Source organism: Scomber scombrus, chromosome 24, assembly GCF_963691925.1.
Source record: "Scomber scombrus chromosome 24, fScoSco1.1, whole genome shotgun sequence".
In the NCBI taxonomy this organism is placed as follows: Eukaryota; Metazoa; Chordata; class Actinopteri; order Scombriformes; family Scombridae; genus Scomber; species Scomber scombrus.
Window position 1 is genome coordinate 14,846,347 of NC_084993.1, and position 13,554 is coordinate 14,859,900.

The 13,554-nt window shown below is 38.5% G+C and overlaps 1 protein-coding gene across 1 annotated transcript in view; it reads left to right on the plus strand.

Annotated features, from left to right (window-relative positions):
- The first annotated feature begins 1,842 nt into the window (after positions 1 to 1,842).
- Positions 1,843 to 13,554, plus strand: part of pudp (pseudouridine 5'-phosphatase) — a 44,288-nt gene continuing 32,576 nt past the window's right edge. Inside the window, exons 1-3 of the mRNA XM_062414439.1 lie at positions 1,843 to 1,917; positions 2,758 to 2,976; positions 6,592 to 6,821. Of these exons, the coding sequence (XP_062270423.1) occupies positions 1,848 to 1,917; positions 2,758 to 2,976; positions 6,592 to 6,821 (519 nt within the window). The 5' untranslated portion in view covers positions 1,843 to 1,847. The remainder of the gene's footprint in view (positions 1,918 to 2,757; positions 2,977 to 6,591; positions 6,822 to 13,554) is intronic.

Below are 13,554 nucleotides of genomic sequence, written 5' to 3' on the forward strand. Positions count from 1 at the left end.
CTGTTGATATGTGAATTGTAATAATAAAGTCAAATCATGTTTATATATGTATCTCAGACTAATAATTAGAATTGAATATACCAGCTCCAGCTTAATTGTATTTGTGTGTGCAGCAGTCCCACTCCAGAGGGAGATGTGAAAACTAACTAACTGTGTTTCTGTGTATGATTTCACCACTCCACTATTTATATACAGACACACTGTTTCAGTCAGACAGCAAAATGTCGCCCCGGGCTAACTTCATAGCAATCTCCTGCTACGTCTTCCACACTGTCATCTTTTTGCCGTTGCGTTGATTTGTGGGATTGGAAGCATCATCAGGCTTCCTGCTCTGCGCTCGAGATCCTGCAGGAGCAAAATAAAAACACTCGATTTCATCGTCTCACGACTGCGCCTTGTCAGAGATGTTATATTTACATGAAACATAAAAAATACAAATGTTTCATCAGGAAAATATTCCTCAAGAAAGACACATGGTTCTTATTCCTGCTTCTAAGCTTTCAGTCAAGACAATGAGTCGAATAGCAATTCCCTAAACTGCGCAATTTGGCACCAGCACACCCGGCAGGATTCAAAGCCTCCATTTCATTCTCACCGTCCCCCAATTAGACGTAAAATCCATAGACTCATTAGATCATCCAGGTTACAAGGTTCTCTCATCCCCCTGACATCTCTTTCACACTAACAAGACAAACTTTGTTAACATGGAGCTTCCAATTATTCAGAAAAATGTGGCAGTGCTGGAAACAATCCAGTGAAAAGCCTCTTGTTCAGTAATTTGCAGCAACCCATCTCTATGACACACTCTGGACAATAGAGATTTGAGATATGTTTACTTAATAAAAAAACATTTTTTTATCTAAAAGTGTTGTCAAGCAGCATCTTCATTGTGTTCTCTTAACATCTTTGACGTTAAATGTGTGATGACATTCAGAAGTTGTGGATATAGACTTAAATGGGCCCTCCACTGATTTTATGCATAAACATTTCTTTACTTGGTCATGGTTAGTTTTGCCAAGACTGTGAAAATAAATATTTAGCTCAGGATGAGTTTTGTTTTTGTAACCTTGATAATGTCATAGTGATTTCATCAGAATTAGATCACTTGTGGAACACACATTTATAACAGAAATGCTGTTTAACACACAGGTGGTGTGTTAAAAGATGTCAGGGGTTTCGGAGCTTGACTTAAAAAGAGAGTAACAGTCAGGATATCTGTGTCTTGACTGCTTTCATTTTGACATCACGCACGCACGCACGCACACGCACGCACGCACGCACGCACGCACGCACGCACGCACGCACGCACGCACGCACACACACACACACACACACACACACACACACACACACACACACACACACACACACACACACACACACACACACACAGTTTGACATCATATGCCTTGCTGCCTATCAAACTCTCAACTGCTAGTGTTGGCATTTACATAAAACTCAAAACTTTTTTATTATTATTATTATTGTTATTATTGTTTTTATTATTATTATTATTAAATTGTTTTTGTGTTTTGCATTAAGCATGTACTATTCAACTTTACTCCCTTGTTTTAGACTACAAATGTCAAATGACTTCATTTCCCAGCAGCCATTGCTTCCAGGACGATTATAAAGTATCCCTGAACAAACTGAAGCTTCGTTTCAGGCAAAAATATTGAATTCACTGTCAATTTTATCGAACCGGATTTGTAAAGCGTGTGTACCATATTTAGTGTGAACACTGTCACATAATAAGAGCTATAGCTTCATGCCAGGGTGTATATCTGTGTTAGTTTTTATATTCCCCTCTTCCGATTTATTCAACGCGGAACTAAACTGAGTCAAACATGCCTGTGTCAAGCAGCTCCTACAAACCTGTGAGCCATGTCATTTTCGACATGGATGGATTATTATTAGGTCTTTAACACTTTGTGTTTTATACGTTGTAGTATTTTTTATATAAATGTGCACCAACGCTAAAGCTAAGTCAACGGAGAAACTCATTCACGGTGAATGGTTGCATGCCAAACTCCATAGAAAAAAATACAAATTTTTACTTTCTTTGCATATGAATGAAACAACTTAACATTTTGAACATGATTTAGTACAAAGTATTAAACATTATAATCTACTGATAGAATCGGCGTATATCTGATTAACCAGTATGTGCAACACACATTATAAAAACCTAAATATTGCTTACCTTGATTGACGTTGAGCTGAAGTGACTGCTAATGTTTAATGTGGAGACTGGTTGCGACGGTGACCCACTTCTAAAAGTTACTTTTTAACTCAATTTAAAATTCCTTATTGATTATATATACATGCCGATTTGCCGATATGTTTCCACTGACCATTTTAAAAGTTTATTAAGTCGGTTTTACGGTTTATGTTTCTACCGCTAAACCCATCCTCTAAAAATGACCTATTTCTGTAATGGGGTTTGGCTTGGTAGCACCCTTGTTAAACAAGAGCAAGTGACAGGACAGAATATGACTCAATGAAAGTTTAAACCTGTATTGTTTAATATCCAAACGTCATTTTAGTTGAGGTGTTAGTATAGTTAAAGAATCATGTTGAATGAAACACTAGTTCTAATCAGTATAGTGCTACTGCCATCTGTTTGAGTCTCCTCTGTTCATTAACAGGCTATAATGACTTGGTGGCAGTGTACAAGAGGTTCCATTGATGTCTAATCATAAATGATTTATTATTATTTACAGCTATTCATTTCTTTCTGTATTTCCTCATTTTCAGACACAGAGCGGCTGTACACTGTGTCCTTCCAGGAAATATGTGACAGGTTTGGAAAACAGTACACATGGGAGGTGAAGTCAACAGTGATGGGTAAAAATGCTTTGGCTGCTTCCCAAATTATCCGGGACACTCTGGAGCTTCCCATGACAGCAGAGGAACTCCTCGCTGAAAGCAGACAAATACAAGAAAGGATATTTCCCTCTGCTCAACTCATGCCAGGTACGCCTCATTTACCATCTTTTATCAGTGCCATATTTAAAGGCTAACACAAAACAGTCCAGACAGTCAAATTCAACTGGTTTATTGTCAGCTGTGATTGGTCCATCCGTAGCGCCTGCGTGGGCTGCTGTCCTCTTTATTCTAAGTGTAGGAGTCTGCTGCTTCTGCCATTTTTGTGTGTGCACTGTTAGGACATTTGTGCACGCCATCTGCAACACTTTGTTCTAATAGCTGCAACAATTATTTTTTGATTAATGAGGAGATTATACTGTAATAGGTCCACAATAATGACCAATACACGTGTCTCCGTTGTGACAAATAGATGTTGACAACTAAAGTGTCAGATGTATGTACATGATAAAGCATGTCATCATATATGAGTCTTTTCTTTGGCATCAGAAAAGAAAGCACATCTTATAAATGTGTCCATTAGTGTTGTGTAAGTATGGTGATTCAGCAGGTGCATCATATATTAATGCCCAGATTTGATCTACCAATGTCATAACATCATTGAATTATAATGGAGAGCGTCTGAACAAAGACAAGAAAACCTTGATTGTCAGGGTTGGCTTAGCAGAGCCATTAGGTTGATGTTCATTATTTAATCGGCTCCTTCACAAAAGTGCATTGAAGCAGTCGTTCTGTTATTGTGTGCTGTAGTTCACCAGCAGTGCACATTAATCAGGCAAATAGTAAAACATGAATGTGGGTATTTAGGCTGTTTGGATCTTTCATGGCACAACATTATAGGACAAAGTCAAAGACATCACAGGAAACCATTGGTAGACCTATCACAGTAATGACGTTATCGACTTATTGTACAATAACCTAATTATCAACATCATCGTGTCTATACATGGACTTATCATATGATGCATGGAAATGGCCGTGATCATTTTTTTGACCTCAGGATTGCCACACTTCACATTAGCAGCTAAGAGGCTATTCATGTCACATAAGTAGTGTCCTCCATTCCTCACTGTGTACGTCCTGAGTGGAGACTGCAGAAGAATTAAAGGTAAATTACTCTGTCCCCAACCATAATGACAGTCTGTGTTTATACATAAGTGTAGCACCTACTCTCCAATCCCAGCCCCCACACTTTATTATGCTATTATATTATCATTATATCAGTGATATAAAATGATCTTCAAATGACAATAATATCGTTTATCGCGATTATTTCTCAGACAATATATCGTCCAACTAAAGTAGCTATCATGACAGGTCTAACCATTGGGAAAGTTTGCATTTTTTCCAATAATAAAATTAACTAATTCAATTAAATTAATCATGAAAGCTCTTCAGCCACCTGTGGAATTTGGGTACAATTATTAGCTACTGTTCATTTTACTCTCAGACTGCGTTAGGATTGACCTCAACTATGTATGAACATCAACATGTCATTGAGAGAAAAACAAGTTTAACCAGACTCAACATTTATGGTGTATTACTTTGTAGCAGGAAACTGCTTATTGCAGGTATCAAGTCACCTGAATGCTGGCATAGTTCATTGATGATTATTCTATTTAGGTAATTGATGATGGCTGAAACAATACTCATTCATTTCCTGTGTGAAATATTGCATCTGCTCTTTTTTTCCTCTGAAGGATAATAAATAATTGAAGGACAATTTCATGAAGGTGTAATGATTTTTTTATGATGTTGCAGAGGTGGTCTTTGACTCAGGCTGTTAAATACCAGTGGAGCATTAGAGCTGGTTCATTTCCCATGATGGCCAACAGTTAATCTGTGATTAACTATCCAGATTATAGCTGCAATGATTAGTCGATCAATCAATGACTTGATTGACATAAAATTAGTTGCCAAAAAATGATCTGATTCCAGCTTCTGAAATGTGAATATTTTCTGGTTTCTTTAGGCCTTTATGACAGTAAACTGAATGTATTTGGTTTGTGGACAAAACAAGACATTTGAGGATGTGACGTTGTTCTTTTGGAAACAGTGATCCACATTAGACATCGTCATCGTCATGATAACTACTTTTGTTGGACGATATATTGTAAATAGAATGTACTTCTATAGCGCTTTTTTTAGTCGTTATGACCACTCAAAGTGCTTTTACACTACATGTCTCATTCACTCATTCACACACATTCATACACTGATGACAGGAGCTACCACACAGGGTGTCAACCTGCTCATCAGGAGGAAACTAACCATTCACACTCGCTCATACACCGTTGGCACAGCAACAGGAGCAATTTGAGGTTAAGTATCTTGCCCAAGGACACATCGACATGTGGACTGGAGAAATCAAAACTGCAAATTTTCCACTTGGTGGACGACCGCTCTACCTCCTGAGACACAGCCGTCTAAGAAATAATCACGATAAACGATATTATTGTCATTTGAAGATCATTTTATACCACCGATATCATGATAATATAACAGCATAATAATGGAAGGGAGTTATTAACCTTTAATTGTCCTGCAGTCTCCACTCAGGACATACACAGTGAGGAATGGAGGACACTACTTATGTGACATGAATAGCCTCCTAGCTGCTATTGTGAATTCTGGCAATATGGAGGTCGAAAATTTTTCGATTATTTTCGCACATGAGGATCTTTAGGGAGTGAAAATAATGATGTTTTATGGTGTGACGCTGTGGTTAATGTCTAGTTTACTTGATTAGAGCTATGTAAAGATCATGGTTTGGGTTTCAATGATCACTGGAGACAAGTTTTCAAATTCATTAAAGATATGCAACCGTTACTGTCATGGCAACAGTTAACACCACAATGAATTGACATGAGCAAGATTAAGTCGATTAGAGTTTCTAAATGTCGGTTTCGATTATCTTTTGATTAATTGCCCAACCGTAGGCCTAATCCACTAATCGATGAATCAAGAAAAGAATCAAGAGATTAGTCGATACCGAAATAATCTTTAGTTGCAGCCCTAATCGAGACATTTCAAGATACTTAATCTTAACGGCATGTGTAATATCTTCACATCAGATAGTGGAAAACTTTCAACTGTGCTTTGTTTTTCACCTTACTTCACATTCTTTGCTGCCTCCACTATTCATGGGTTTGAAAGCATTTAGTGGATGTGTAGCGTTCATATCTCAGAACACATGGGATAGGAATCTTGTAGTGGTTTTGCAAGGTTGCTGTTTTTGGCTGCATTTACAGAACCTGGAATAGAACAGCTTTAATTCAGCTTTAATTGCCCGCTGTGACATATTTCATGCAGAAATATGGCAGGGTGGAACCATTGTATCTACATGCAGTAAAAATCTTTGGTAAAGTGGCAGCATGGAACAGCACTGCCAGCACTTTGCTGAGGACCTGCAGATGGTTTCGGTGTCCATGTTCATCACCTAACATTAAAGTTAAAGGACTGTCCTCCTTGAGGGGGTTTTATTACAGGTTTTATGGACTGTTATACTTGAAGCTGTAGATTAAAATCCTCCCACAATTCTGCTGAGGTATCAAAATAAAATAAAAAATACAAATAAAAACATATTCACAAGCTGGGAAGGAGCTCCATATCAACAGGGCTTTCTCATTGAATGATTACCTTTGTAAAGTGACAAACTGATATGTTTTTCTAATGTCAGATCTCGTTGTTTAACATGCACTAAAGGTGTGGAGAAGCTGATAAACCACCTGCAGAAACACAGCATCCCCACAGCGGTGGCGACCAGCTCGGCAGGCGTCACCTTCGATATGAAGACGAGCCAACACGAAGCCTTCTTCTCTGGGTTCGACCACATCGTCCTGGGAGACGATCCTGACGTGAAGAACAGCAAACCCCAACCTGACTCCTTCCTGGTCTGTGCCAGCAGATTCAAGCCTCCAGCCTCCCCAGAGACTGTAAGTACCACTGACCACTGATGTAAGACATTTTAAGGTCAGGTCAATCCACTTCCTCAGTGTTCTTTGAAGTGTACTGATATTTAAATCAGAGTATCTGCAGGTGTGGAAAAGTCTTAAGAAGCACTCAATTCAGTTCCCTCATGTATAGGGCTTAGAAGGTATTAAAAGTCTTACATTTAATTTATAAAAGCTCTAAATATTTCTTTTTTCGTGCTGTAGGCTGTAATGTAAAGTAATGGAGATTTTTGTACCTCATTGTGTGCTGTTGGGAAACATTCTATATTTATAAAGAGGGAATGTTTCGACAGTGGAGTGCACACAGGAAGCTGTTCAAACCTTTTTAAAGAGTTGCAGTCAGCACCACTAGACCTGTAGTAAACACTAGCTATAATGCTTATCCACTCACAATGGACAAGTGTTGATTTAACCCTCCTGTTGTCCTTGGGTCAAATTTGAATCTGAAAGTAAAAGCAAGTACAGTCATCACCACTGTCATTGAATTCTGTGATCATTTTTACTTTATGCTTTATGAACAGTCAAACCAGAACCAGGAGGACAACAGGTGTGATAAAGTGCTGCCATTCAAATATTTGAAATGGTTTTTAAAACAATATCCTGATGACACATTGACATATATTAGTTTCTGATAATCATCAACATATTTTCCTCTTGATCTTAAATGTATGTCTTTATTAATAAGTGTTATATACTTGCTTTTTATTTCATTATTTCTGATTTCCAAATATATCTTTTTTTGAAACCAGCCTCAGTCTGCTTAACGCACTGAAACAAACAAGATTGGAAGATCTCAGATGAGCCGACTGTCAGTTATCTCACCCCTGCTTAATTATAGCTCACATACAGCAGCGTTCTCATTATTACTCACTGACTAACTTTTGACGCTCCTCCTCTCTCTGTCTGTCTGGCGCTCCCCGATTCTCCTCCGGCCTCATACACTCATTACTGTACTCTCTACCAACCTGTTTGGCTGATGGAGTACCTACAGTACCCAAACGTTTGAAAGCTCGGTGAAGGTTTCTTTAAGGCAGAGACATAGCATTACAAGTCAGCAGTATGTATTTAGCTGCCTGTATGTCAGCCAATGGCTTTTTATTTGCAGCTAATGTGTTCCATTTGCAGTAATGCAGGCTGAGGCTGATGTCAGCCACTCTGTGCACTGACAGACACACACTTCTACTGTGGCACTTTAATCAAAAGTGGTGAGCTTTCAGGGCTCATGGGCTGTTTAAGATATATTTTCAGGCACTCTGGAAGCCTTGCGCAGTGTTGAGTCAGTCTAAAATAGCTGCCAAATATCTCACTAAAAGAACCAAATAACAGTATGAGGCCTGACCTACTTCCACAAAAACACACAATAAAGACCACATGAAATAAATGATAGCATTATGCTAATTTGAACAAATCTGCTGTTGATCATTCCTTGGTGCATTACTTCTTAATTGAATATATAATGTAATGACATGCTTGTTTTTGTTAATACAATTTCATTTAATTTTTTATCCATGTACAATTCTGGAGAGTTTTTAGGAATATACTGCATGTGATTCACATTGGCACCTGTAGCTTAGTCACGGAGGTTTTGGGGAGATATTTTTTTTTTAAAGCAGTAAGCTGTAGCTGGCAGAGGTAATGTTTCTTCCCCAGCAATCACATGTGTATATCTAGACCCTGGTTGGGTGGGAGTGTTGCCTGAGAACCACAAATCAGGAGCAATACACACTTTTTCTTTTTATGTGAGTGCATGGTTACAATCAAAAGTGACTCTTAACAATGCTGGAACTATAAACTAAATTCTGTACACCGTGTATTGAGATAGAAGGGGTCAGAAATGTAGTGAGACATCTCAAAACCTGGACAAATACAATCAAAACAGTATATGCCTTGATATATACCACAGGGAAGGTATTGTAATTGGGTGGGCTGACCCCTAACATGGTTATATGTATATATTTTACATTAAGTATGTAAGGGAGTGTATGAAAACTATTCAGGTGTGGAGGAGGGTTAGACGTTTGTGAAATATTGATCACTGTTCCCCTGAGCTCATCCTCAAAAGTCTTTTTTGTGTCCCAGGCAACAATCCACAACCCATAGATATTTATGTTAGGACTAAATAAAACAAAATATTCCTATTTTCAGAAGCTGGAACTAGAGAATTTGGACTTTTTTTCATAAAAACAAATGGTAGACGGCGTTTAATTCAATGTTTGGTAATTAGTTGACTACATGTTGCAGCTCTAGTCAAAAATATCACACTTATAAAGCTAATTGTACCAACACAAAAATGTACTTGAAAATGCTTTTCCCGTATAAAATGTGTGTGAATGCTGATATAAATTGTGTTATAATTTGGTAGTGTGACTCATTTTACTTTTTACATCATTAGGCTTCCATAGCTGCGCTAGATTCCCTGCTCCTCCTACCTCAGTCTCTCAGTGTAGAGACCTGAGGTCAACCTACTGCTCCTCTCCTCATCTCCTACTATTGACTGAGATCTTCTCAACAAGTAGAAGCTGAAACAAGGTTAATGATCCACACGTGACATTATAAAAAGAAGACATGACGTGCGAATGAGCGATAGAAAACCAATCATCTTTTTCTTTTTTTTTCTTTTTTTTTGTGCGCCCCTTAATTATAGCTTCGCGAGACAAAATTCACTTTGACGAAAAATATCGTTGCGAAAAATATCGTCGAGTCTCGCGAGATCTCGTGGTACGAGATCTCGTCACACCCCTAAAAAGTAACCATGTAGATTGCCAATATGTTGTCAGTTTAAATCCAAGTAGTAGTTTTTGGAGCAATTGCAAAAGAATGTTGAAATAAAACAGAAAAATGAAAAGACCCTCTCCTGCTCAGACCTGATTCTGACACTTCCCCCCGCCCCCCAATCATTTCCATACAGCCACTAAAACACATCTTTTTTTTTTTCCAATGAAGAGGTTTTTATTCAAATGTAGTTCAGTGTAGAATCAGACCGTGACCAGACCAGACTTTTCATGCCCTTTTCTAAAGCATTGCCTTCTAGCACATTAACATTTACTATTGTTCAGGACAGCTGTGCATTAAGATTGAATTGGCAATGTGGCCTTGAAACATGAATCTTGAAAACATGTTTCTTATTAACATTTAGCACTTGCCTTACTCTTTAACAACTTCATGTTCGCTAGACACTCTTTTCTTATCTGCCTATTTCTATGAATGTATTCATAAGCACTTGAAATGATGATGTTCACATGTACAACTGAAGGAACAAATGATGACCATGATGCAGTATGTTGGCAGCTAAGAGAACTGCATGTGCCCAATGAGTAGACAGGTTCAGGCAGAGAAACTGATAGTGGTTTGCACAATGAAGAAGCAAGCTAGTGAGAGAGAAAAACCTTTTACTGGATGTGCCAGGTGAGCAAATTTAGTTGAGAATGAATGAGTCTAGTATCCACAGTGTCCAGCATTGACAAAAACTGGACCCATGTAGCAGCAGGCTTTACAAGATAGCTTATATGTCCTTCTTCTTAACCATTTCCTTCAACTCCTTCTTCCATGATGATCCTATACAAGATTAGATATTGGATTGTTTCTGTTGGTTCTTGGTCTTGCCAGTGTGATGTACCTGCCTTCAGGTTCAGATCCCTCTGAACCACAACAGACTAGTACATTGCATACATTCTTGCTGATGCAGCACCAATCTGCTTGTTGATCTGATTCTTTAGCTTACCCCCCCCCCCTCTGCCCAATGCAAATTAAGGAGGTGGTTCACTGTTGTGCGACCAAGATGGAATATGCATTGCTCCTCCTGAATTTGAGCCTCCTTTCCAGCACCCTGGTATCACCTCTATCTGAGAGGCTGAGTAATGTGATATCCTGGTGGTTGGAGCACACTATCTGGTGCTCTTTTTTTAAAAGATTGAAATCATCACCCTGGTCTACATTTTGAAGTCAAATGCATCATTCTGGAGCACTCTGACAGCAACATTAAGAGGTTATATCTAGAAAAAAAATGTTGTGCTCTAAATCATTTTGTACTTTAGTTATTTAACTACTGGCTGTATAGGTATGAATGGTGATGACACAGCAAAAAGGTCACATCCACAAAGCATGAGAAAGACATTTTACCAGTTCATAAATGATCCAAACAAAGAAGACTTTTGCCCATATTTCAGCTTTGAAACAAAGAAAGAAAAAGTGACTTAGTTCATTACTTAGGAACATATAAAATACTGTTACAATTTGACATAAATACAAATACCTACATTGTTTCAAGTTTGCATTGTGTCTTTGCTTATCATGAATAAGACTTCCAGAATCAGGATCAGAGTTGATTTATTGCACAGATGGAAATAAGTAAAAAAAATAATAAAATGGACATAAGAATTACAATTTATGTACAATAAAATCCGAATTGCAATAAGCACTATATGGTCCATAAACAGAGGCACTTTGACCTGATAGGACATGTCAGCATTTACACACAAATAAAGCAAGCAATCAAACAAACTATACTATTCTACATTGCCTAACAAACAAGCCACACGTTACCCGACTTGCACGGGAAAGAAAATGTTAACGCTGACGTTTGTTCATTTTTGTGTGTGGGGCAGTTTATTTGTGCTGTTGAACGTAACCGCTTTGACCACTTGACTAGATACTCTTCAAATGACAAAAAACGGATAGTTATTTTAACGCAAAATAAGCTATAGCTCGTTCGAAAATGTATTGATATATCTTAAAAACTGGATATACCGACCAGCCGTAAAACAACGTAACGTTTATGAGAGTGTATAGAAATGTTCGGCCACTAAGGCGGCTCAAATACGATTATGGCGGGAAACAATTAATGGGAAACACTGGTCATATTGGTGAACAAAAGAAGTGCATGCTAATTACAAACTGAGGGTTTCATCAGTTAGTTATTCACACGAAGGTTGCATGTTTAAGGTAGTTTAAAGTAGCGATCTCCAAGATCTGTTTTGTTCTCTTTGGCGACACAGTGTGGCGATAAGCAGTAGTTTTATTCTTTTGCATTGCTAGCACTGATAAATGAGTCTCTTTGGGTTTATACTTGCAAAGCTTTTTTGTTACAATAACGTAACCAGTTTAGTTATGGTCAACTCGAGTACTTTACTGTTCTCTGCTCCACTTTGTGCGTGTGCTGCACACAGCGGAGGAGGAAGAGTGGAGAGGAGTGGATAAAGTGCAACCTCAAATGACAGCAAAACGCAGCAGAGGCAGTTTATCTATGTTTTTTACCTCATTTATGGGCACTCATTTCATTTCAGCTCACTTTGAGAGTGTACTATGTTTTGCTGTTGTTTACGGCTGTGCTACTTTGCTTCCTCTCCTCTGCTCCGTAGCAGCGCAGCACAGGAGAGACACTTACTGTACATGCAATAAAAGCTTGGAGAGTAAAAAGCCAATGAGAATAAGCTTTTAAAAAAATAAACTACTTCACACACAGGTGATTGAGTCTTTTGCGTTGGCTCTAGTGTTTTGAATGCATGACATTTCCCCCAAAACCCTTTTTTATTTGAATGAAGTGAGCCACAATTCTCAAATGCATCAGTGTATAATGTTTTATTACCGCAGAGAGCTGTCGGAAATAAATAGTTAAATTAATAAGATTAATGCTTCTATCATGCAATATGTGATCAAAGCTTGAGTAAAGATCTGATCAAGCATTTGGAGCCAACCCTTACTGTTTGATAGATCTCAACACTCAGTGCTGTAGACAGGGTTCAATCAGGACTCAAGAGCTCAGTTTAATAGCAGTTTTAAGGTGGAAAGGTAGCTGCAAACAGTTTTCCCGAACATCTATACAGTAACATCAAATGTTCATCATTCAAACAGGTTTGCTATCATTGATGTTATAAACCCTAACCTTAAAAAAGCGAGCGAAAAAAGTGTATATAGATAATGTAAAAAAAACAAAAAAAAAACAAGGTGCAGTGAAAAGGAATCATTCAAAAAGTGAGCAATGATGATATTTCCCTCATACTGCATTTGGACATTCATGGCCTAATTTAACAGGGAAATGTGAGGCCTCCAATAGATATATTCTTGCTAACTCCTCTCCTCTCCTCTCCTCTCACTGTAAAGGCTTTTTGCTGCAAATAGGTCTGCCTGTAGCACAGCGCACCTGATTTTTTAATCTGGAGCCAGCCGCGGTTACGGCTGGCATTTTTCTTGATGAGATATGAAACTGCAGCTCAGAGGGGGGAATCGACAGAGTGTTCAGTGGAATAACGAATGATGATGCGTCACTCCCCGGCTCCCGCTCCGTGACAGAGGAGAGGAGCGGGAGGGGAGGGGGGGGGAGCTGCAGAGACGTGAGACAGAGGGAGAGAAAAAAGAAGAGGCAGAGCTAGAGGGAGGAGGGAGGAGAGGAGGAGGTAAACAGAAGGAGCAGGCCCATGGTAATAACGCACATCCAATTGTCAGCTCTTCTCGCCCTAATCTTAACTCTAAGGGGATACAAAAAAAACTGGCTTGCTTTTAGTTACTTAGAGACACAAGAAACAGGCAGAAAGGCAGATGCATGTCACACATTTCATTTCACAAACACAGAACTAGACTTAGTAACAAAAGGATTTTTCAGGTGCTATAATTTTGCTGTACAATTCACTGACTTTGTTGATTTTTCAGTCTTCAGAGGTATATTTTAGACAATTAGCCAAGGTCAGTTGAGGTCAATGAGGGGAATAAGTGCCCTGAG